The sequence below is a fragment of the Vulpes lagopus genome, chromosome 13 (assembly GCF_018345385.1).
Source record: "Vulpes lagopus strain Blue_001 chromosome 13, ASM1834538v1, whole genome shotgun sequence".
Classification (NCBI taxonomy): domain Eukaryota; kingdom Metazoa; phylum Chordata; class Mammalia; order Carnivora; family Canidae; genus Vulpes; species Vulpes lagopus.
This window is the reverse complement of record NC_054836.1, coordinates 39,742,889-39,769,864: the sequence shown is the minus strand read 5'-3', so window position 1 is coordinate 39,769,864 and position 26,976 is coordinate 39,742,889. Positions and strand designations below refer to the sequence as shown.

At 36.1% G+C, this 26,976-nt stretch overlaps 1 protein-coding gene across 3 annotated transcripts in view; it reads left to right on the top strand.

Moving 5' to 3' along the window:
- Window positions 1-26,976, top strand: part of SKAP2 (src kinase associated phosphoprotein 2) — a 174,217-nt gene that overhangs the window by 100,256 nt on the left and 46,985 nt on the right. For all 3 annotated transcript variants that reach the window (XM_041727753.1, XM_041727752.1, XM_041727754.1), the window contains exons 6-9: window positions 697-780; window positions 15,146-15,270; window positions 16,132-16,195; window positions 16,749-16,886. In XM_041727753.1, coding sequence (XP_041583687.1) covers window positions 697-780; window positions 15,146-15,270; window positions 16,132-16,195; window positions 16,749-16,886 — 411 coding nt within the window. The remainder of the gene's footprint in view (window positions 1-696; window positions 781-15,145; window positions 15,271-16,131; window positions 16,196-16,748; window positions 16,887-26,976) is intronic.

The window sequence follows — 26,976 nt, the reverse complement described above, 5'->3', positions numbered from 1 at the left end:
TCCTGCACCTGACCAGGCGTATACCATGTCTGCTGTGGTTCATATCAAGCCTGGCATATTGTTTGCCATTTTCTGTTATTCATTCAGTGTTCCTCTCCATTGGCTCTGATAATCAGGAGTTGACCATATGGTCTCCCTCTTTCAGCACCAGTATATAATAGAAATGAAATGTGGAGGTGGTGTTATATGGGAAACAGAAAGCAGAAAGTCTCTTCATTACCATTTTGTTTTTCTTGCAGGTAGTCCCTTTGGGCCTGTCTATTTATATTCCATTTGCTTTCCTTGGATTTCTTAGCTGAATTTTCAAGCTGAAAGAGATAATAGGAGTAATCTAGGTCAGCTCCTCCCCTCCGCCTGCCCTTTTATAACAGATGAGTAAATGAAACCCAGATGAATCTGTTGTCTCAAAGCTGTATCGTCACATGCCCTCTAGACTGTCCCTGTCAGGAAAGTGTGTTAGCCGCCAGTGTAGCAGTCCCATCTCCACTTCACTTTATTCCTTTTAGCTTCGTTTTTGTTTGTCTCTTGGAGAAGATACAAATTAATTAGTCACAGAATTTTAGTGCTAACAGAAACCTTAGAAATCATGTTAACAAACTTTCCCTTTTACAATAAGGAAATGGCATTACATTTATGTTGTATGTGTAATGTGTATTATCTAAACTGTTTCTCCCCCCCCCCCCCCCCTTATTGTAGATCACAGCTTCCTGGGATTTGAATGGCAGAAACGCTGGTGTGCTCTCAGTAAAACAGTATTCTATTATTATGGAAGTGATAAAGGTAATATTGGTGTTCATTCATATCAACTTCTACTGTAGGAGGGCTTTAGGGGCCATTATATACCTCCATTTTAATACCAGAGTAAACTGAAAACAAAAAGAGAAAGAATAACTGAGAATTTTAATAATTATAGTCTAAGACTGACTTATAGTTCTATTTCACTATTTTCCAAATGCACCAAATTCCAGAATGCCCTAAAAGTTAGCACAATTGTGTTTTACTGAATTAGAAAAGAGATGAAAATCTGTGTGGCTTTTCACTTTAGGAAATATTTATCATCCAAGGTATTGTAGAATTTCTAGAGAAGTTAAAAACCATTGCGGTTATGAGAGTTTTGAAGGGAGGAGAAAACAGTATATTACTCTTTTAAATATTTTATTTATTTATTCATGAGAGACACAGAGGCAGAGACACAGGAAGAGGGAGAAGCAGGCTCCATGCAAGGAGCCCAATGTGGGACTTAGCCCAGGAATCCGGGATCATTCCCTGAGCCAAAGGCAGACACTCAACCACTGAGCCACCCAGGTATCCCCTCTTTCAAATATTTTAAAAGAAAAATTTAGGTAAAATGAAATCTGTGCAACACGTTTCTCAGCTTCTTTTACGTATTTAAATAACAACAGCAAACACCTCTATAGCGATTACTGTTCTAAGCACTTTAGCTATATTAACTGGGCTTACTACAACTCTGTGGGGTAGGCACTGTTATTAGCTCTTTTTATTTTACTCTTTGGAAAACTGAGGACAGAGAGGTTAAGTAATTTTGGTCAGAGTCATAGAGCAGGTAAATCACAGATGTGGGAGTTAGGCCTAGGCATAATGATGAAGTCCATGCTTTAACCACTAATTTAGAAAGAGTAAGCTACATTCGTAACTTTACTTGCTAATTAAAACATATTTTAATCACAGCCCACGTAATTTTAAGGTCAGTATTTGAACAAATAAAGCCATAAAATATTGAAATTTAAAGAATATAAGCTTTCTTAGTTTTACTTTTTCCTAGGAAAACCAGGTCAGAAAGCAAAGTAAAGGTAGTATAGAAATAGCTAACATTCATTTCCAGAAAAGACACTTAAGGAGAAAAAAGGCATACAAATCCAATATCACGGAATATAAGATTTCCCATGGAATTGTTTGGAAATGTATGTTTTGTTTGATATTGCTTGGAGTTTTTAGTTTTTTTCTTTATTATAAAACTATGCATATATGATTATTATATATATTTCAGATAAATTTGAATTATACAGGTGATGCTAGAAGTTGGTCTCACCTTTTGACTAATGAAGTTAGCAAATTAAGAATTAATTTAGTGGCTAGTTTGCATTCTGACACTAATTTACAATATGTTTGAATGTAATAATGGTATTAGTGAAGTATAAACTATAAACAACTATCATCAGGCAGCCTTCTTCTGCTAAGGGTAAGTAGGTGATTTTGTCAGAAAATTTAAGCCTAAGTTCAGTTTTGATCACCATAGTTATAAACATACATGATTATGACAAATATAATTTGGTACACAATTGTGAATTGAGATCATGATCTTACTTTTCCACAAAGAAATATCGTCTATTTCTTAAGACTAGGGGATGGAGGTTTCATATCCTTGTGACTCTGGTTCAGTTAGGTTTCTCATTTCTAATTTCTTTAAGACTCAGTGAATGCTAATGTTTGTTTCCTCCATTCCTAGTCCTAACTGGAATATACAACTGTTAGATCAAAGATTAGCAAGAGTTTTCCCAAAACTTAAGGAATGTTTACATTTATTTCAAATAAGCATATTTATTTCAGTAAATAGATTCTAGTTATTTTGTGGAGGTATTAGTTAAATTCCTTTTTCTGTTCTTGACAAGAACTTATGGTAAGAATGATCTTTGTAATTTGTATTTTAACTTTTTTGGTACACTTAACCATCTGTACCATCAACACTTTTTAAAAATTACTTTTCTGGTGTTCTTATTTTATGTAGATATTTGAGGATGTGGTGTATCTTTCCACACAACTTTTTCCTGTTACTCTGAAGTAGCCATTGAATGTTCAGGTCTTTTTTTAGCAGTTGTTTTGGCTACTTTAGAATTTTTGGCCAGTTCTTTTTGGGACTCAGAAAACAGATTTGTTTTTAGACATTTTTTTAATTGTTTGTTTGGCATGATCCTAATTTCCTTCCTTTGTATCTCTTTCTTTTTAGGAAAATGTACATGTCACGTGAAACTTTTTCTTTTGTGAAACCAGAAAGCCAATTTGTATAGCCTGGTTTATTATGTATGTGAATCATTTGCCTAAACTTTGGAAAGAGCTCTTTAGATATATGAGAACTGTAATCTTCCAACTAAGTAGGGTTTAGATAAATGGATTATAGAGGCACAGAAGGAGTTGATACCACTTAATAGGTTAAACTGTACTTTGTTACTGTTTGACAGATGCATAGTTCACATTTTATAACTTACTATGTGTGTCAAAAAACATTTTGACCCATCAGGATAGTAATGGCTTAGAAAGAGTAGTTCCAGCCTCTAGGGTAAACAATGCACTTACCTTTGTAACCATAAATAATATCTGTATTTATTATTCATGACCATTTGTAGCCCTTAAGGTAGATAGATAGGTAGATAGATATAGATAGAGATTTATTTTATCACTTTATGAAATCACATCCATCCTTTTTCCCTTTCCTCTTCCTTTGATTGTCACAAATCCTATTCATCAAACTTCTTAGGTTTTAGCTATTCAGAGTACCATCAAGGTAGTCATTCATTCACTTACTCATTTATTCATTTTTTATTGAATAAGTATTTATTGGATACTGGGTACTGGGGATCCAGAAATAATCCTGTCTTAGAGATCCTCCCAGTTTGAGTTTTGTGGGTATCAGTGAGAGGAAGAGGAAATCATGAGATTAGAGGTGGGGCTGAGTAGGTAAACTGATCATTTCAATGCAGAGCAGTGATTTAAATACAATGTCTTTGAATAAGAAGGGAGCAATGGCTAACTGCCTAGGGAAGTTAGGGATTACTTCCTTATGGAGAGGACCCTTCAATGGGCCTTAAAGAATGAGTAGGAATTTGTCAGGTGAAGAAGGGGTAAAATGGGCATTCGAGGCAGGGGAACAGCTGAGATTCTGAGCTGTGAAAGCCCTCGGATGATGCCATGGTTGGAACTGAGTTAGAGCACAGAGTGAGTGAGGGGAGGGGGGCCCACAGGGCTAAAGTGGATTTGAATCAGATTGACCAGAGCTTTATGAGAATGAGGGCTTTGCTAAATATTCCGTCTCAAACATGACCTTTAAGCATAGGGCTCTACCACCAGATTTGGATTTTAGGAAGCAATCATGATAGGCTTGTGGAGGATGAATTGGAATGGGTAGAGACTAGCTACTGAACTAGGCTAGGCAGGAAAGGTTAGTAGTCACGGCTCCTGGGAGTCATACTAAGGTTCTTTGTGCAGACTTTTCTGGCTCCAAAGCCATGTTCTTTCTACATCTTGGTTGTTATCAGCCCCTCTAATATGTGTATAAATGATAGCCCATTTAGGAACCTGTTCCAAAGTCATGGCTTTTGTTTTGTATTTTTTCTATTTAACCTCTATATGATCTTGAATCAGCATTATGAGCCTTATCTCTTCCCACTTTTTAGAGAGAAGTAGTTAGTTTATAGTATCTCTTTTATTCCTACTCAGCAGGTTTTGTTGCCCTAACCTCCACTCCCCAATTAAAGAAAATTCTAGTTGCCATTTAGTATGTGGCAGCTGCAAGTTATCTTTTGTCTTACCGAGTCTTCTAAAATGTACATCAAAAGTTATTTATTATACCATATGTTTATAATTTTTTCATTGTAGTATCTTTTCAACATATAGTAAAAGTCACTAAAGAATTGGACCTAATTTGTGCTTTTCTATACACTAATAATAATGAACTACCAGAAAGAGAAAAAAAATCAGTCTTATTCACAATTGTATCAGAAAGAATAAAATATCTAGGAATAAATTTAACCACAGAGGGGAAAGACCTACATATTGAAAACTATAAGACATTAATGAAAGAAATTGAAGAAGTCACAAATAGAAAGATATTATGCGGTTATGGTTTGGAAGAAGCAATAATGTTAAATGTCCATATTATGCAAAGAAATCTACAGATTCGGTATAACCCTTATCAAAATTCCTATGGCATTTTTTAAAGAAATAGAACAAACAATCCTAGAATTTGTATGAATCTACAAACAAACAAAAAACAAATAGCCATAGCAACCTTGGGAAAGAATAAAGCTGGATGCATCACCTGTCCTGATTTCCGACTATACTACAAAGTCAGAGTAATTAAAATAGTATGGTATTGGCATAAAAGCAGACACATAGATCAGTGGAACAGAATAAAGAGCCCAAAAATAAACCACACATATATGGTCAATTAATTTATGGCAGAGAAGCCAAGAGTATACAATGAGGAAAATACAGTCTCTTCAATAAATGGTACTAGGAAAACCGGACAGCCACATGCAACAGAATAACTGGACCACTATCTTAACCATGCACAAAAAGTAACTCAAAATGTATTGAAGACTTGAAAGTGAGACCTGAAACCGTAAAACTCCTAGAAGAAAAACAGGCTGTAAGCCCCTTGACATTGATCTTGGTGATGATTTTTAGAATCTGACATCAAAAGCAAAAAGAACAAAAGCAAAAATAAATAAGTGGAACATGTCATACTAAATAGCTTCTGCTAAGCAAAAGAAACCATCAGCAAAAAGAAAGCCAACCCACTGAATGGGAAAAATATTTGCAAATAATATATTTGATAAGATGTATAAAGAACTCCTATAACTCAGTAGCCAAAAAAAATCCAATTAAAAAATAGGCAGATTTAAAAAATCCAATTAAAAAATTTACCAAAGAAGACATTCAGATGGCAACAGATACATAAAAAGATGCTCAGCATCACACATCATCAGGGAAATGCAAATCAAAACCACAATGAATATCACCTCACAGCTGTTAGAATGGGTGTCAGAAAGCAATAAATAGTAAGTATTGGTAAGGTTGTGGAGAAAAGGGAACCCCTGTGCACTGTTCGTGGGAATGTAAATTGGTGCAGCCACTATGGAAAACAGTATGAGTTCCCCAAAAAATTAAAAATAGAATTACTTTATTTAATCATAAATAGAATTACTTTATGATCCAGCAATTCCACTTTTGGGTATTTATCTGAAGAAGATGAAGACACTAATTTGAAGAGATATATGCACTCCATGTTAGCCACAGCATTATTTACACAGGCCAGGACGTGGAAACAACCTAAGTGTCCATTGATAGATAAATGGATAAACTGTGATTTATATATATATTTTTATTTATTTATATTTATATAAATGTATATAAATAAATATATATAAAATGTATAAATAATATATATATACATATCCATACATATATATGTATATATATGAAATACATACAATGGAATATTATTCAGCCATAAAAAGAATGAAATCTTACTCTTTGCCACAACATGAGTAGATCTCAAGGGGCATTATGCTAAGTGAAATAAACAGAGAAAGACAAATACCACATGATCTCTCTTATATGTAGAATCTTAAGGAAATAAATAAAAAAGATACCAAGCTCATAGGTATGAGAACAGATTGGTGGTTGCTAATGGCTATTTAAAAAACTTATCATTTTGTTTGTGTGAAAAAGCATAGTAATATCTTTGTTATTCCTTAAGAAATAGCAGTAATTCCACTTACCAGAAATTATTCCAATTTTATAGACTTTTGGGCCTTTGCTATGCTATGCTTTGCTTTATTAACTTTAAAGTTTATCGCAATAAATATTAAATAAAAGGATGTATTTTCTGCTTTTATAATTAAGGGGCCCTGTGATGTGGAGGGTAGTTAATATGTACATCTGATATTTAGTGGAATTTCATTAACATGCAGAAATATTCAGGTACAAACCAAATCTTTTTTTTTTTTTTTCAAACCAAATCTTATTACGGGCGTGATGATGACAGATCAGATTGGCTTGCAATAAAACGGAACACAGTTTGATTTAAGAATATATATATAGATTGAAAATATGTATAGATTGAATGTAGGCATATTTTGGGTCAAACTGTATACTTTTATGTATCTACATAAATCTATTGATTGTAGATTTTCTTTGAACACATATGTGTTGGGTATTGTTAATGCGGAATGGTATAATACATTGGCTCGGAGGAGTGGGCACAGAGGACTCATAAAATGGGATGATATGGAGGAGCCAGCTCACTGGGGCAGGAGGTGAGTGAGGGCTTGTGAGCTGGGAAGGGAGGGGCAGGTTGTTACATGCCCCAGGCTGGAATTTGGCCTTTCCTGTGTAAGGGACAGTTAATGTTTGTGAGCATGGAAGGTGACTGGATGGCATGAGAGACTCCAATTGGATGTTGAAAAGATCATGTTGACAGTTGTCAGGAGAAGGTGAGATTGGAGAAGGTGAGACTGGAGGCCAGATGTGTGCTTAAGCTGAGAGTCCAGGGAGGTTGTTTAGCACCTTATGTGCATGACGAAGCTGTAGGTTATCACACATGCTTTTAGCTTCTGTCATTTGCATGAATAGTAGGAGTGCCATTTATTCTTTAATTATCATAGGAGAGTCCAGGTCCCTGCTCCGCTGTGTCGGGTATACTTGGACCCAAGCTCGAGCTTGTAAATAAACCCTCGTGTGTTTGAAAAAAAAAAAAAAAAAAGAATTATCATAGGAGACTCCAAGAGGATAATATGAATAGGATAGTAAGATCATCTTTGTGTAATATTTATCTTAACAATAGCTATGTGTTAGTCTAATAGACCATATTGTAATGATCTGATTTTCAGTTGTAGTGGAAAACAGTTAAGTATAGCCAAAAAAGGAGAAACGGCTTTAAATTCCCATTCTACAAAAATGCTTGTAATTTATTCATTCTCCATTCACTGCTACTTCATACTGCCTTGTTTTTAAATCAGTTTATACCTGTGGTTGAAAATATGTACAAACACCACTTGATTTTTATGCTTGCAGTGTACTTTTATTTTAAAGGGGGAAAAAAAGGTTTTGGAAATACCTAAAATTTCCTGCGACCAGACCATATGAGCCACACTGTTAATTCTAACTAAAGTGTTTCCCTTTGGACTCATAAATATTGCCTGTGTTTATTACTCAGAGCCACTTGGGGCTCTCAAGTAACAAATATATATATAGCATATAGTATTTTTCACTTAAAATAGTAATAATTTTATATTTCCTCACAGTATGACTCAAGTGGCTGAATTAGCATTGGCAGCTGTATTTCTGTGAGCTGTACAAACAAGAAAAAATGTTCATGTATCTTTACCTGAGGGCCTAGAGCCACTTGTTAATCAGTTTCATGAAGTTTAATGGAAAGGTTTAGTATTAAGGGGCATATTTTCCTTTTTCCTACTAATAAGCATTAATAACTATAGAAATGACAAGAGTTTCTCACCAAGGAGAAAGGCCTTAAATATAAACAGATGTTACCAAAAATTTCTGAATGCATTGCATATCTTTCTGTTTGCTAGCCATTTGTTCCAAGTTAGCATTCTTGGTGTAAACAACAGAAACCAACTTTTATTATGCAGAAAAGGAAATTATTGGGGGAATATTGGCTCTCAGGCAGAATTGATGGGAAGGCTAAACAACCAGGCTCAGAAAGCAGGTAAGGTCTAAGGGAGGTAAGGTAGCTATAACTTTGGCCAGTCTCTGCCCCAAGGAGAGTCTGGTTGGGACACAATGTTGTCCCTCCTTTTTTGTATTGCCACCCATCGGCGAATTCCACTGACACAGGAATGACATCAGAGCTCTCCCCTGATTCTTTTGTTACTCCATATGGATTTAGGTCCAGTCTGGAACATCTGATTGACTGACAAGAGGGAAAATATGCCTCCCTCTGGCTTCTGTGGTGGGAAGCTTGCTCTTCACCTTAAGGATCTCAGGACTAAAATAGGAAAGATACTTAGTTGCTAGGGATCCTCAAATGACAAATGCCCACACCTTATAGGATGCTAAATGATCTGGAATTATTTAGTTGCTGTATTTAGTTGGGATTATTTATTTACTATCTTGGAAATGGTAGGAGAGTGGTTGGTTTTTTTTTTTTTTAAGATTTCATTTATTTATTTATTCATGAGACACACACACACACACACACACACACACACACAGGCAGAGACACACAGGCAGAGGGAGAAGCAGGCTCCATGCAGGGAGCCCAATGTGGGACTCAATCCCAGGTCTCCAGGATCACGCCCTGAGCCGAAGGCAGACACTCAACTGGTGAGCTACCCGGGCTTCCTGAATGGTTGGTGTTTTAAGCATACTTTCTGAGAGCCAGTGAAAGAGAAAAAGCAAGCATATTTACAAGAAAAATAGGACTGATTGGAAAAATAGGTGGCAATGGGGTGGAGGAAGAGAATGTAGGGGCAGTTGATGAAGAAAAAGGAAGAACCCAAGAATGATGCTCAGTTTTCTGGTTTGGAGACTTCAGTTAATAGAGGTACCATTGATTGAGAAGTAGGACACAACAAGAAAGATCACAAATGTTGCAGGAGTGGGGATAAGATGATCTTTATGTGGGAATGATATTGTGCCCATAACATTAAATAAGTGAAACATGTAGTGAGGAAAGGAAGATTTGAAAGGAAGATTTGGATACAAAATCCTGAAGCTGGGGGATCCCGGGGTGGCTCAGCGGTTTGGCACCTGCCTTCGTCCCAGGGCCTGATCCTGGAGTCCCGGGATTGAGTCCCACGTTGGGCTCCCTGCATGGAGCCTGCTTCTCCCTCTGCCTGTGTTTCTGCCTCTCTCTCTCTCTCTGTGTCTTTCATGAATAAATAAATAAAATCTTAAAAAAAAATCCTGAAGCTGGACTAAAAGTAGGGAATTATGAATCACAAGATACTGATAGAAGTATAATCCTTAGGATTGGGTGAGTTGCCCAGAGAAAACTGTAAAGCAGGAAGAGAGCAAGATTTAAAACATAATGCATCACGGCAGTTTAAGAGGTAGGCAAAGGTAGAGGAGCACATAAAGCAAGCTGAGAAAGTTGGACCCAAGTTGCAGGAGGAAATTCAAGATAACATTCATCTTCTCTACCAAGATTTCATAGATTGCATATTCTAGAACAGTGGTTTTTCACACATTAGTGTGTGTATCAAAATCACCTAGGAAACTTGCTAAAACTTTGGTTTCCTTAGACCCATCCCCAGAGATTTCCATATAGCAAGTGCGAAGTAGCATCCATTTCTGTATTTTTATTTATTTTTTATTTTATTTTATTTTTTTTTAATTAATTTTTATTGGTGTTCAATTTACCAACATACAGAAAAACACCCAGTGCTCATCCCATCAAGTGTCCACCTCAGTGCCCGTCACCCCTTCCCCTCCAACACCTGCCCTCCTCCCCTTCCACCACCCCTAGTTCGTTTCCCCGAGTTAGGAGTCTTTATGTTCTGTCTCCCTTCCTGATATTTCCCAACATTTCTTCTCCCTTCCTTTATATTCCCTTTCACCATTATTCATATGGAATATTACTCAGCAATTAGAAACGACAAATACCCACCATTTGCTTCAACGTGGATCGGAGAGGGACATTTCTGTATTTTTAATCGGCATGCAAGATTCTAACATACATGGTGATTCTTGAAATGTACTTTGAGAAACATCTTTCTAGGAGAAAGTGTGAAGTGGTTGTAAAAGGGCTTTGAAATCACTTATGTTAGGGTTATGTTTTACAACCTACTGGTTATGTGGCTGTGAGCAAATAGGTTGTTTTAAGGTTTGTTTTTCCATCAGTGCTGAGGGATATAATAAATACCTTCTTTCTCTTAGAATTATTTCATGGTGTAGATGAGATGTGTTATTAAATTCCTGGGCCTACAGGAAGGAGCTCAGGAAATGTGAATTGTCTTTTGAGCACTTAAGAAACCCAAAACACAGCTGTAAACCTAAAAAGCGGTGAAAAAGTAGAAGGAAATAGCTATCATTAACCTCATGCATTTTGTTTTGTAAGAGATTAGAGTCAGCTGCTTTGTACCTTGAACCTACGGAATTAGAATTGTATAAAATTAAGTTACTGATTTAATAGATTTTATTATCTAGTTTCTCCTGGCAGACTTCAGTTCTGTAGACATTAAATTTGAACAGCATGATATAGGCAAGGTTAAAGTGTGAAATAGAAGACCAAGGAAATTTAATAGAGGGGCAAACACCTCAAAAATCCCACAGGCATCAATGTGTTATAAAAGCCAAATACTCAAATTAATACTATTAAATCATTGAGAAAATGTTATATTATGCTTAAAAGAATTGTTTGAGAAGTTAGGGAAGTATATCTTTCAGAAAGATTTCTGTTATAACAACTAACATTTATAGGTGTTTAGTACTTAAAGGAATAAACTTCTGCTATTTGGGAAGTTGACCTACATGTAATATTTTTTAGTCTTTTGCAACTTTGGATAAATCAACTTATATGACTTTATTTCTCATTTAATTGGCATGTTACTGTTTTTTTTTTTACAGTCTCTCTTAAGTCAACAAGTATCCTAGAAACTATGTAGAAGGCACGGTGGACTTAACCTATATATAAATTATTATGGATTGTTTTATACTGCTGTGGTTTTTCTCCTTTTTCTGGAAGTAATGCTAATTTGAGGAAAGAAGAGCAGAGTCTTATAAAAGACTCTCTGAGTAGTCTTTGTAGTCTTATCTACACTCATTTTGTGTCTTGAATTTTCTGCCCCACATTGGCTAATAAGAAATATGGCTACTTTATGGTCATGCATTTGCAAAAAACTATTGAGAAAGAGTTATAAATTACCCTCCATTCTCTTCAACCTTTCTGGTCCCATACTTCTACCCTCACTTGGATGCTTATGTGATTATTTATTCCCAAATATTCAACTATCAGCTGAATAGGTCTAGTATTAGTTTCTTTTTATTATTAGTTTTATTTGGTTAGAAAATACCACCTTATGTTTTATATAAACCTAGGTCTGTCTTTGCCTGAGTGAGGCTTTCTTCTGCTATGTCTTTGATTATTGGCTCTATTTGTTACTCATCTGGACCACCCACTTTTTCTTAAGTTTTATTTGTCAGTCTTCTATATCCATCACATTCCTTTTGTTTCTCTTCTCCTTTATTCTTTTATTTCTTTCTTACCTACTGAGGTAGAAAGTTTTAGGTTTATCTGATCTAATTTTTCAACATTATTCAAAATTTTCAATTTTTTGTCACTTTAATAAATCATTTGTTTTGCTACTGCATTTTCCATTTCTTTATACAGTGCTTTCCCCTTAGTTTACTAGTTCCATTCCAATTTCTGTCTCAGCCATCTCGCTTTTTATTTTATATTACATTGTTTTATCTTTCATCTCTTTAAGATTTCTTTTTACTTTATAAAGGATGCAGAACTATTGTTTAAAGTTTTTATCTGTTTCTCCTAGTTTTGTTCTTGCTTTTTACATCCTGAATGCTATATTACATTTTTGTATCACATAGTATTTTTATGACACCTGGATTAATTTGTTTACTTTTCTTCTTTTACTTATGTTTGAATGTTATATATCCTTGTCTCTGTCATTGGGGTACTTATCTCTAGATTGGACTTGTGGCCTGTCCCTGGTTCATCTGACTAGAGGCTGTTCATGTCCTCCTCTTAGGCTCTAACAGAAGATCTGATACGTGGTCCTATAGCATATTTTTGGGAGTTTTGTCTATAGTGGATCTGCTAGTCTAAGGAGAGGTCACCTAATTTGGCTGCCTGGTTGTCTTATTTCTAGATAATCTAGCACAAGGTTTCCTGCTCCCTGCATCTTTCCCAAACTCAGTCTTTGTATAGTACTGATTTTATATCTCCAGATGAATTTCCATCCCCACTGATGTTACATTGCCAAGAATTTCAGACCCAGATTAAAGATAGAAAGCATGGGCCTTAGATGAGGTGGACCAAGTGATTAGAGCAATTGAGCCCTCATGCAGCAAGGGAGCTTACCCTCTTTCATTTGGTCTTTGAAATCCTTCTTTTCTTGGGAAGTCTAAATAAATCTCTCCAAATTGTTCTGTATGGCTTTACTATTTGGCCTCTGACTTATTTCCATTTTTTTGTAATGAAAATTATATCTTTTGAAGTCCAGCAATATTCCAGGAGCACTTACATTTGTATCGTGTATGTATGTTGTAGTGGGAAGGTAGGAAAGTCTGGTAAAGTGTTACTAGATTTTGTCTCATCATACTTGTAATGCTCCCTCGCTTGTTTTATTTATTTATTTATTTATTTATTTATTTATTTATTTATTTATTTATTTAAAAAAAGATTTTATTTATTTTTTCATGAGAGACACACAGAGAGAGGCAGAGACATAGGCAGAGGGAAAAGCAGGCTCCATGCAGGGAGCCCAAGGCAGGACTCAACCCCGGGACTCCAGGATCAGGCTCTGGGCTGAAGGCGGCGCTAAAACCTCTGAGCCTCCCAGGCTGCCCTCCCTTGCTTGTTTTAAATGCTTGATAAATTTGTTCAGTGAGTGAATGAATGACTTAGTCTTTTTTGAGAATTTAAGGTTAAGCAGCAATGCTTAACCATTTATTATTTTAATACTTTTTCCTCAGTAGTATTTTTCTAGTTAGATATTTTGCGAAATATGTTCTGGGAGTAGCAGTTCCATATAATGTTCTATGAAAAAAGGTTTCCATGGACAAGTAATCTTGGGAAGTGCTGTGTACTAAATCTTTCTCATAGAGATGCAATCAATGTGTAAATATATAAAGGACCTCAAGGAGGCCTGGATTAACAAAACCTGGTTAACTCTTTTTAATTCAGTATTTTCCCAAATTTATTTGATCCTAGACACCTATCACTATCCCATAAAACATTCTTTGAGAAATGCTGCCCTAAGTTTTGCTTTTTTTCTGAACATGATAGAGTACATTGGAGACTTTTTCCATAGGCAAACTACTAATTTTTAGATCATGGAGAGATGTAAAGTATGACTTAATATGATTAGAATGTTCAGATTTTTTTTTCTCATTTGATGTTTTGAACAAGATATAATCTCAATAACTTTTTAAAAATGTGTGTTACTTCAGCCATTAAATTAGCATATTTAAGAAAAGGAGATAAACGTTTTCTTGGTTCACAGAGCTGAGAGAGCCCTCCCTCCCATGATAGGAAGCATTTCTATATTTCCCCCGAGCTCAGTAAAAGAGACAGTTGCCCTCACTCATGATCCTGATATTGTGTGTTAATCTAGGAAGGGAACCTATAGTGGTGCAGTTTTTCTACCAAGATGGTATAACTGGGTGAAGTAAGAAAGCAGACTAATTTTATTTCAGTTTCAGAGTATTAAATCCTTTGTATTTCTATTTTGTCTTTAAAACAATATCTGACTAAAGCTCAAGTTGTCTTTTCTTTTGCCTCTTCGGCATGTAGGATTCAGATGTGCTTTACTAGCTTATGTGTTCATAGACTGCTTAAGGAACCTACTTTTCTTTGATTTTATTTCAGGAACTCATGAGTCCATACTTGCTCTACCTCTCCTTTCCATCCGAATACTTTGTTTTCCCCTCGTAGCTTTTTATGATTAGTAGTCTTGTTTTGCTTTGCTTTTTAAATTTACAGTTTAGTTTGTACCAATTTAGGAGATATTTTAAAAAATAAGAGCTGTGTTTTAGAGACTTTTCTGGAGGCAGGGTGTTGGAAAGTGGTAATGAGAAAGGATGATGTTAAAAAAACTCAGTGACTTTCGGCTGCAGGTTTTCCCTCCAGCTTGTAAATCTGAGAGAGCGGGGATCCCTGGGTGGCTCAGCGGTTTAGTGCCTGCCTTTGGCCCAGGGCGTGATCCTGGAGTTCTGGGATCAAGTCCCACATCAGGCTCCCTGCATGGAGCCTGCTTCTCCCTCTGCCTGTGTCTCTGCCTCTCTCTCCCCCTATGTCTTTCATGAATAAATAAATAAAATCTTTAAAAAAAATAAAATAAATCTGAGAGAGCCATGGATTTGTAGTAGTTTTTTCCTGCAAGTTCCAAGTTCCAGTTCTTGGATATTTCCTACAAGAAAGTGTCCTGTTGCCATACTTCCTTCTGAATAAGGCTATCTTCAGACCTCTCCCTCTCCTTCCCTAAGATATCCTTTGTAAACCCAACCATCCCAAACACTTCTGTAACTTTAGAATTAGAAGTCATATCTAGAAATGTTATTTAAACACTAAATGCTGTGAAAACAATATGACCAAATAATGCCCTTTCCAAGAATTGACAGAGAAAATCTAAATAAAAGATAATCAACTGGGCATTTATATTCACTGCAGTAAATGAAATTCTAACTTTCCTTTTATCTTCCTCAGACAAGCAACAGAAAGGTGAATTTGCAATAGATGGCTACAATGTCAGAATGAATAACACTCTCAGGAAGGATGGAAAGAAAGATTGCTGTTTTGAAATCTCTGCTCCTGATAAACGTATCTATCAGGTTGGAGTTTTTGTGTTATTTTGAAATTAAGTTGATAACATGTTCTGATTTCATTTATAAAGACATTAACATTTTGTTAAAACAACTCTCCCCGACATATAAATAATAATAAAAATACTGATTTTATACAGTGAACATTCATATGAGAAGAAATACATTTAAAAAAAAATTTCAGATTAGAGTGATACCTTCTTGAAAGAGAACAAGGATATGTAATTTATCAACTACTTCACATGTTGCATTTTATATCTATTTTAATAGCACTGTGATTTCTTAAAAGAATTACATAGCAGAAAGAGTAAAATTATCAAAAGAAAAATATCAGAGTGTTAATGCATATTGTATTGCTTAGAGTTGTGGGAGAAAATGAAGGTAAAGGCACATATCAGCTCAGTGATTCAGGAGCTATCAGCTAGCATCAATATGGAATGTATGTTTAATAAGTTTTAAATATCTGAGATTGCAGTTGAAAGCCAGTTAATTAAGTTGTCAGGTAGTGTGTTGGAATCTGACAAGAACATTTTTAAGAAAACTGTACCCGGCAGTCTAAAGAAATTCATGGGTGTCTTCTAATTGTCAAGGGCAAATTTTGTTCATCAGTTCTGTCTTTGACATTGATGAAGAGAAGCAGCTTTTTTTCCTGCACAGCTGCCAGCTGCTGATCAGAGTTTCAAATCCATCATCCTCTGCTTCAATTACATAAATTTGTCAAAATTAACTGTACATTATAAGAAGCATCCTTGCAAGAAAAGTAGTACTAGACATGAAAAGAATTACTAATGGTCTTAAAGAAGTGATAAGAATGCGACATACCTTTCATTTTCACTGTGGTGATTTTTTATTATTTATTTTTTTTATTAGTTCACAGCAGCTTCTCCCAAAGATGCTGAAGAATGGGTACAGCAGCTGAAATTTGTATTACAAGGTAAGAGCAATCAGTTGAACTAGTCATTGCCGTCTTTAAATATTGAGTAGCTGAGTGAATTTGGATTTTCAGGGCAGCCCTGGTGGCTCCATGGTCTAGTGCCACCTTTGGCCCAGAGTGTGATCCTGGAGACCTGGGATCAAGTCCCACGTCGTGCTTCCCTGCATGGAGCCTGCTTCTCCCTCTGCCTGTGTCTCTGCCTTTCTCTCTTTCTGTCTCTCATGAATAAATAAATAAAATCTTAAAAAAAGAAAAGAATTTGGATTTTCATATATAAAAGGTTATTGACTCCTGTGGGAATGCCAAGGGAACAGGACTAGTACTAATACAGGCTGTTCACTTCGGATTTCTAAGTGTTTTTTCTATAAGTACCAATTGGCAGCTTTGCAATTCACATATTTATGTAATAATCAGTTTTTGAAAATGCTTCGAGTTAAGGATATAGCATGTAATAATATTGTGACTCTGGAGGGCTGCATTAGTTTAGAAAATAGGGTTTTGAAAACACCTTTTGCATTCCTAAAAAATTTGCCTCATGCAACATATTTTTCAGACATGGGATCTGATGTTATTCCTGAAGATGATGATGAAAGAGGAGAATTATATGATGATGTTGACCATCCTCTACCAACCAGCAGCCCACCAGCAAGCAGCCAACCAACTGATGATGAAATTTATGAAGAACTTCCAGGTATTTATCATCTGGTGATTCATTTAAGGATTTTAGAGTTTTTTTTACCCCCTAATGTCATATATCATCAAGTTGACAACTTGAGTGGAAATGGTGAGCTATTAAAAACAAGGACAAAGAAAATCCTCAAAACTCTATGTTGTAATAAAGGGTTCTGCTTGAGGTATTTCCAGTGAGTGGATGTACGCTTATATAAAGTGAGTGGAATGTTAAGATGGAGCAGATACAGTCCTAATCTCATGGGACTTTTGGCTCATTAGCATTGTTTATGCTACATAATTTTTTAATTAAAAAATTGACTTGCCTTACAGTTTTTTCCACCAACTCACACATCATTTTTTATTTATATATCTTGGAACTTCCATTAACCAGAAGTTCTGTGCACACCCCATATGTCAACAACTTCTGCCTCATATATTTCTCTTTGCTGTGGTGTACTGCATTGTCTTGGAGGAATATTGTTGAACTATAAACAAAGGCCTTTTGAGGCTTGAAGTTTTCTCACTTGATATTTTATCATCGATATGAATAAGTTTTCTCATTCTACATTTTCCAGGCATGGTTTAGTGTTCGTATGCCTCAGTATCTGTTACATAACATAAAATTAATGGTCTATTAGCTGTTTGACTTGTAGTATTGAGGGTCAAGCTAAAACCGAAAGATAGGTATCTGTAACTTAGGATACCTAGAATATAAACACCTTCAGGGAATCACTGCATTATTAATATTATAGGTTGAAATGAGCTTTTCTCTGTCTATTAAAAAATCAATAGTTAGAGGAGAAAGAGGGATTATGAGCAAGATAAGTGAGATTTAACCAACATGTTATGCAGAGAAGATGCTTTTCTCTGAATAGAATGATTTAACAGCATAGTATAAACCTTTAAAATTGAACTCAATGTTCCAAATTAACATACAAATATCTTTTTCAATGAAGTCACTGGGCACAATAATAACTAGCACATGGACTTCAGAGCCAAAAAGTTTAAATTCTGAGTCTGCCATTTACTAGCTCAGTGACCTTAAAAGTTGTCTTTTCCATCATCCATAATTCTTCATCTTCATCTATAAAATTCCTTTTTTTTTCATCAATAAAATGGGAATAATATCATGGTGGGAGGAATGAGATGATGTATCTGAGTATCTCAGCACATGACAAGCCGACAATAAACTGTAACATCATCATTATTGTTTTCATTATTGTATCAGATAAATTCTTGCAAGTGTTTGTGTGAAGGCATAAGAATGGTTTTCTGATCAGGTAAGAATTAATGATTGTAATAGTATTATAATTTCAAGTACTACAAAAACTACTCAAATATGCATCTACATACTGTTTTTTACTACCCTAGAAGATGATTGGTCTAAAAGCATAATTTGTGGGAAATAGTAATCTGTATCTTTTTAATATTTTAATGGAACTGTATGTTTATAACTCCTTCCTTTTTGATTTATCTGAGGGAAATCGCATCTGCCATACCATTATCTTCAAGTCAGGAAGACTATTTTCTGACTGTTTGTTTTTAGTCATACCATATCATTAACACATTTATATTAGTTTTAAAAATGTTCGAAAGAGTTTGCAAGAATGTTCACCAATGTAAAATGGGAAGAAAGCAGCATCTTTGAACATATTTCTGTCACACACCTTTTATTCCTTTAAAACCCTGCGTGAATGAGTTACGTTACAATTGTTGACTTGACTGTTAATTAAGTTCTATGTTTCTTCAACTTGATTGTCCTGCCACCACTCCCCCTCACCCCCAAATAAACATTGGTGAGATCAAATATTCGTTGTCACCTTCCTAACAAAGGTCCAAAGAAGATCTCTGTTAAATTGCTTGAAATCTTAAAAATATGAAACATCTTTTATTTTCTCTCACTGCAGATGCTCTGCTTCATCCCCTTTTTTGGCCTGGGGCCACATAATTGTTGGAAATAACTGGTTATTCTTTAAGTAGTCTTACTTCTTGCTGAGGTACTGGAAGAAATCTAAGCTGTTCTGGGATTCCTTGCCCCTGCCTGGGATCCCGGTTGCTGTACAAAGTGATTGAGCTTGATAGAGCCTGCAACTGTCCCCCTGGGAAGGACGCTGGGGTAGCAGCTGTGGAATGTCTCCTCCTTCTTTCTTCCCCAGTATACTATAGAGCCTCTAGGACATCTGCACAGTTCAAGTCTGTCAGGTTTGAGCCAGCCGCTGCAGAGGGGATTTTGCTGAGTGAAAGTCCTCAGAGTTGTCTCTCAAAGTTTTTTGAGGTTTTGTTTGATAAAATACCTAACACAAGAAAGTCACTTTTCTTTCTTTAAACGAGGATCTCTCATTCAGGATAAGCATGGCAGTAGTTGCTTTCAGTTCTGTGAGATATGAATATAATTCTGAGAGTAGGTGAAAACAGTGGAAGAGCAGTGAACACATTCACAAACTGTTGGTATTTTTCCAGTTCTGTGCAAAGAACTGCATATCTCTGAAGTCTGACTGGTTAAATTCCAAGAATTAGTTAATACTACCATTTCACCACAATTTTCTGTCCATTATATATAGTTGAAAACTAATCCTCTTAGTTGAAAGATGGGGCATACAAATGTGTTTGAAGAAAAATCTAAAGTATTCAATGTGTTACTTTAAATCACAGAGTTCTTTTTCTGAGAAAGTAAAGCTCTTACTCTAATAAGTACATATTTTTTATTGTAAATAAACCTACAGTGTTTTAAGTCAACAATGAGAAGAAAACATTGTTTAAAAAATTGTATTGTAAAGTATCTTCTGAAACGTTGAATTCTTCGGGAATATGAATAGTTTCATTATAATTGTTTTTCAGTGAGGGTCTTCGAACTTGTTTTGAGCAGCTTCTCTTTACTTTCTTTTTCATTAATTTTTAAGTAAGTTCGCAAAAAGAATAAGAATATATTTGTAAGATTTCTTTGGGCATAGGGGATTTATGCATATGTACAGAAGAGTGGGAAGAGTGCCATTTCTGGGGAGTAGGAAAGGCATCTGGCTTTTCTTCAAATACACTAATGCTTTGACATCTTTTATGTCTTGGCACCTCTTCGCCTGGGCCACTCAGATTTGCTTACATGGTGGTATTACTGTGGCATATTTGTGTTGGCACAACTCACATATTGATCAAAGTATGTTACATGGTTTCATAACACAGTAATGAGTTCATTCGGCTTAGCACAAACTTCAGAAGTTGGTGCTCATTTTTTCATTAGAAATACAGAAGAATAGTTTTGTTTGATTTTTGAATCTTGAAAGAGGAGAGCAATACTTGGGGAATTAGTGCAGAAATCAGCACAGCTTGCTCTTCTCTTCTAGTTACCATGTCACTTAATTCTCTCCTCCCCCCCCCCCCCCTTCAAGTCAGGAAATTGTGCAGCAGCAACAACAATAAGACTTTTTAAAGAGGTAGACTGAATAGAATGGGCCCAGTAACAAGAGTAGTAACTCCTGTTAGCCTCTTAAATCTATAGCTTTCGGGGGAATTGCATTTGAAATTTTCCTGCCAAGTGGACTGGAAGAGAGAGGGCAACATAAAACAGGAAGACAAATTTCTAATTCTATTAACCTATTTTTTAAGTGTTAATTTATTTTTTTCCCCCATAATGACAGATTGAACTATTCTGAGCCAGAAACAAAGGATGTTTTTATCCTTTGGTCCTTCAAATACATTTTAAATGTATCCATTCCAACTGTCTGTATCTAAAATGGAATATAAAGTAAAATGCAGCTATAAATTTTTTTTCCATGAAAAATATTGTATACATAAAAAAGAACAAGGTTCAATTCCTTAAATTTGAAAAAGTCTCTAGCAAGTGGACACAAATCCTAACTTAATCAGTAAGTGGTCACAACCCCCCCTCAAAATACATTTTACCTTTATTTTCCTACTGAATCATTATCACTCCTATTACCAAGTTAGTATCGAGATTATAGGGGACTCTCGAGTCTCTGGTAATAACATCACTGTAAGTGATGGTTGGTCATGGTTTCACCAAAGAATTTTTCTCATTCCTTCTTTGGAATGCAATGGAAAGATGCCAGGTGACTTTCACAGAACCACATATATTCAGCATTTTAACATTGTTAGTCTAGGCAGCCTGCTGGCATTCTTTTCTCTTAAACCATGGTGCTGAATTGTAAAGTTGTTAAGTGTGGTGATACAGTATCCTAGTATATGGTATGATAAATATTTTTTCCCGAGTAGATAAATTAGTTAGATTCCATATTTGGGTGGTTTCAGCTCTGAACTGCAGAGAGGGTTATCTGAAGCTATGGAAAATAAGGGAAATATCTATAAATTGGGGTCCTTGCACATATCTAATCATTTATATTTTATCTTCACTGAATATAAATCTGATTTTAGTGTTGTTTATGTTGCCCGTTACATAATATAGCATGAAGCTTTGGAATACAGTTATGCCTGTCATATAGCTTTCTCTACCTTGCTGTTGACATTGCAAACAAATTCATTCCAAGAGATGGTTTGACACATACTAAAACCCAAAATACCTGTGAGCATGCCAAAAACATACGTCTATGGGTAGAAAGATAAATGAACCCGTTTTTACAAATTAGAGCTACATCAGTGGTATTTAGCCATCTGAAATTCTGGCCCTCAGGGTCCATTTAAAGATTTAGTGCTTGGAGGCATTTTTGGTCACCACAATTGGGTGTTATGTGTTACAAACATCATGTGGGACCCATCATGTGGGTCGAGGCTAGCAATGCTGCTGACCACCCTACAGTGCACAGGGCAGCTCCCACAGCAGAATTATCTGACCCCAAATGTTGGTAGTGGTGAGGTTGGAGGAACCCTGCACAGGAATATAATAGACAGCTTTTGGTTTATCACCTTTTTATCTGTATCTCTGGAGTGATAAAAACCCATACCCACATTCCATATCAGAATTTATGTTTGTGGACAAAACATAGACTTTCTTACATGTGCAAAACTAGGATTACATACAATGATTCTATTTCATAATGGACGAGTTCAACTTGTCTGTCACTCTTTTCCCTCAGAGGATTAAACTGCTGATCTTTGAGGAACAAGAAAACCATGAAAGATGAGAAAGGAAAGAAGCACTTCTATTTTCACGAGCACAATCTGTGAAGGAAGTCTTTTTTGATATGTATGTGTGTGTCTTTCTTTGTGTGTGTGTGTGTCTTTCTTGTGCAGATACATGGATTATGATATTCTGAAAGGTGGTTGTCTTGCAGCTGAAGTGAGACCACTGGGTGAGGGTTTGGGTCTTCTAAAAGGGAGTCAGGCTTCAGGGAGAACGCAGACCCCAGCAATTCTAGGGCCAGCTGCAATTTGACACCTATGGGACTTCTCTCCCTTCTCTGTTCTTGGGGCTAAACTTTGCAGAGGTTCATGGGCTTGAGATGGCGAGAGGACAGTCTGACCCTAGAGATCGGGAGGCATGAGGCAGCCTTATGAGGCTTACTGAGATGGGCTCACCTGAGTGCTTCCTGACAAGCCACACCAGGTGCTGCTTCCTTCTTCTCTGTCCATTTCCTTTTTGCCCTTGCTGAGTTTTAACTTGTAAATCTTTATTTCCAAACAAGACATGCTCTCTGGAAAAATCGTAAATACTGCGATGTGCACAAAAAAAAAGTGCAGCAAGTCACTCACCCACTATCCTACATAAACAGGAACAGTTTGATATGAATCTTTTGGTTTTTTTTTTGTCCCATTTACAAATGTAGAAATGCATGTAAAATTTTTTAACTAGAGTCCTTTGTTTACTTTCTTCTACTCTTTTATTTCATTTTTATTTTCTTCCTACTATTACTTTCTTCCTTTTCTCATTCCTTTATTTTCCTTCCTTCCCTTTTCCATTACCATTCTCTGTTTTCTTCCCTGCTTTCATGTCTTCCCTTCCAAAAACATTCTTGAGCATCAGCTCTGTGGCAGACCTTGTCCTCAGGTGCCAGGAATCCTGCCGCTGCCATTCCTGCATGGGCCCTAAGTGAGCATGGCTGCTCCTTCTGTTTCTGGCTGAGCCTTGACTTACTCCTGCACTTCGATTCCCTGTGTCTATTTATGTCCTGTGTCTATACACCCTTTTTGTGTCTCCTGAGTTCATTGTATTGGCTTTCCTGATACAGGAATACTGTCTTCCCAAAGATGGTGTCAGCACTACTGTGACACCTCTCAAACCATCCTTACTTCTGTCTTTCTCTCCATCTGCCTCATATCTTCAGGCTCCACCCCCTGCCCTGCACACACAGAATACCTTTCTCTATGTCTTTGGCCAGTTAATTCATTGTGCCAGAGCACAAGGACTTGGGAGGCAAACATACATTCAAACTCCAGTTCCAGTCATCACTATGTACTTAAGCCAAAAGAAAGTGAACTCAGGAGAAGTGGCGAGGCAAGAAACAAGAGCAGACATAGACATAGGTAAAATATATCAGGAACTTTAGCCATGAGTTACTTTTAAATAAGCCTTTTCTTTTAAATTAAAACTTGAGAAATAAAACTAAATTTAGCTAACAGTTAAAAAAATGTAGCTGGGGCAAGAGGGAAGAGGGAGGTGGCAAAAGCATGCTAAGTGTTGTTCTTTCAGGGAGAGAGAGGAGGGAAATCCTGAGTAAGTGTGGTCTTTGGTAGGAAATGCATGTTACAATTTCCAGGTGAGTACTACATAAACAGGAATGCGATCTTGAGATTCCCAGAGCAGCCAAGGGGAAATAAAAGATGATCACAGAAAAAAAATTAAATCCAAAAGAAGGGAGGAAAAAAAGAAAAAGGAGCAAAGAGACAACATGGTAAAAATAAGCCCAAATACAAAGATAATTACAATAAATAGAACTTGATTAATTCAATCTAGTAAAAGACAAATGATCACATTGGCTATTTTTAAAAAAGATTTATTTATTTTGTGGAGGAAGGGGCACAGGGAAAAGAGGGAGAGAATCTCAAGCATGCTCCCTGCTGAACGCAGAGCCCTGAAATCATGACCTGAGCCAGAACTAAGAGTTGGTCGCTTAATTGACTGTGCCACCCAGGCATCCTTCATTGGATTGTTTTTTTGTTTTTGTTTTTGTTTTTAATCTAGCAGCAATCTTCCTAGAGGAGCTATTTCTGAAACAAAAAGCACATAGAAATTTTCCAAGTAAGGGAATGGAAATAAACAAACCAGGCAATCCTATTCAAACAAAGCAACTATATATGTTAACACTAGACAACATAAAATTTAAGGCATAAAGCAACAGTAGGACTACAGAATGACACACATAATAAAAATATAAAGCTTAAATACACCTAACTGTATAACCTTGAAATCTGGAAGGCAAAAACTTATAAGACAAATTTGACAAATCTTCAGTTATAGTGGGAGATTTTAACATACCACTTTTAAGAAACTGGTAGACCAAGGAGGCAAAAAATTAGTAAATGTGTGAAAGATTTGAACCAAAAAAAAGTCAATGAACAGTCTGCTATTTGGAAAGATATTCAGTACATACAGAATATTTTCGGAAATTGACCCTGTATAAGTTCACAATCAAAATCTTCAACAAATTTCTATGAATCTATATCATACTACATTCTTTAACTGCAATGAAATTTAATTAGAAACCAGCACTAAAAAGGTAGGTAAAAATACCCAAGCCCCTGCATTTGGAGGCTGAAAAATAAATTTCTGAATAGCTCATGAGGTAGAAGAGGAAATCACAATGTAAATCACAAAATATGTAGTTCTGAAAGGCAAAATAATGAAAATAAAAACTTGTGGCATGGGCCTTAAATTCTATTTAGGGGGATATGGTGGTGAGTAAAACAAATGAGAGAACTAATCCCTAATTAACTAGAGTTGAGAGAACTATAAAAAAAAGTGGGATAAGACTATAAAATAAATGAAATGATTAAAGAGACAAAAGAAGGAATAGAAACTGTAACAAGTGAAAAGGACCCTATGAAAAAAGATCAGATTTTTTTAAAAAGATTTTTTGCTTATTTATTCACGAGAGGCACAGAGAGAGAGAGGCAGGGATACAGACAGAGGGAGAAGCAGGCTCCTTGCAGGGAGCCTGATGCAGGACTTGATCCTTGGATCGGGATCATACCCTGAATCCAAGGTAGATGCTCAACTGCTGAGCCACCCAGGTGTCCTGATCAGATTTCTTTTTTAAAAAACCAAATAGACTCATATAAATTATTGATGGTTTGGATCATTTAGCCACCGTATTCTACATTTTTGGACACACATATTTATGTTTATATTGCCTAGGGGGAACCATTAGAATAATTATTAGAATATCCTAGTAATATAATCATAAGAATCTGAACATTTAAAATTTTGAACAAGAAGGTAAGCAAATGTCAACCACTCTCATCAGAACTAAAATGCTGACATTTATAAAGCAAGAAGAAAAATCACTTGTGGGCCTGAGCCATCAAGAATTTTTTTAAAGACTTATTTGAGAGAGCATGAGAGAGAGAGAGCATGAGGGGGAGAGGAGCCAAGAGGGGAAAGGGAGGAGCAGACACCCTGCTGAGCAGGGATCCTGATATGGGGACCCTAGGACCCTAGGATCATGACCTGAGCCAAAGGCAGGCCAACTTAGCCATCCAGGCATCCTGAAGATTTTTTTGTGTACCATGGATGCAGGACTTTGAAACTGTGCCTGAAGGTGAAATATTCACATTGTAGGTTTTGTATCTACATATAACTGAGCACTTTGTCTCTTAGCACCAAGAAGTCTCAAGAATTAGTCTTAAGATAGAGCTTCTAATTACCTTTGTATCAGCCTTTTTAACTGGAATCTTCATTCTGCAGAAATGATTCACTTCCCAAGTAGAGTATAAACAGATCAGAGGCTGCTTTTGTTTTTAATTTCTCCATTCTTTAGGAAGATAGAATATGATAACATTTGTAGTAGCTTTGCAAAAATTTATTTGCTTCTTTAGGGCACAGAAAAAATATACACACACATCCATATACCTGCATGAGCACATACATCCACAGAAACAGACTGCACAAGAGATCATCAAGGCTTTGCTGTTTTTGCAGAGAGGTCAGCTGGGAATATCAACTTCCTAAGAGTACCCAGCTGCTTATTTTAAAGCAATGATTAATAAGAATGGACAAGTTCAACAAAATGTCAGTGATAAATATAAGCACTCTTCATATCTGGCTTCGGCAAGTGCTCGAGTTGAATAAATGCAAACCTTTAACAAAGTAGGAAAAAGACCAGTCTAACTTAAGCTCAAGTGAAATTTGACTTTGATTTTGTTTCAAATAAGACATTCTTTTACAGATTTGCCCCTCTTAAGTATAACTTCATTAGAATTTCTACAAAGAAATAGCAGCTCCTTATACTTATGTCTCTGTTAGCCCTTTTGTTTCTTATTACGGGATTTGATATGGGACGGAAAGTTTTTCTCAGAGACAAATAAGGAAATTCAGAGGTAGAGTGGCATTTTGAGCTGTCTTTGGAACCAGATCCCAAACTTCCTGGCTCCTTGTCTGGGCCTCTTTCCATATTCCTGATCCTGGTGCAGGAGGTGCAACCTAACTCTGCTTCTCTTTAGCACAAAATTCACGGGAGAGCCATTATTTCCTCACCTGCTTACTCTTTAACCCCTGGCAATTTGATTTTGTATTCTTAATCCCTTAACTAATACAGCTTCCTCAAAGTCACAAGTACTGTCCCAGTCATTAGTTTCTGTCCTCAAATTCACCTCCAGAAATTTTATTTTGCGGGCCACCCCTTTCTTCTTGAAACTGTCTTTTCCTTTGGCTTTTGCTGTCTTGTTTTCTTGTTATATGTAATGTTTATAAATAAGCATCTCAGCCCTGTTCTAGATGGCCCCATTTCCTGATGCTTGCTGTTGTTTCAAATGATTTTTCTATTTATCTATTATTTCTTTAATAGTGGAGCTTTTTTTTTTTATTATTTGTACTTTGTCTTCTCGTTATACATTCTTCTTATTAGGCATTGAATTAATAGATTGAACAAACATTTATTGAAGACTCATTACATACCAGGTTCTGTTCTAGCTGTTGGAGGTTTAGGCATTTTAAAAAAGCGGACTGTGTCTCTGAAGATAATTGCGGATTGTAAAAGTGCCAG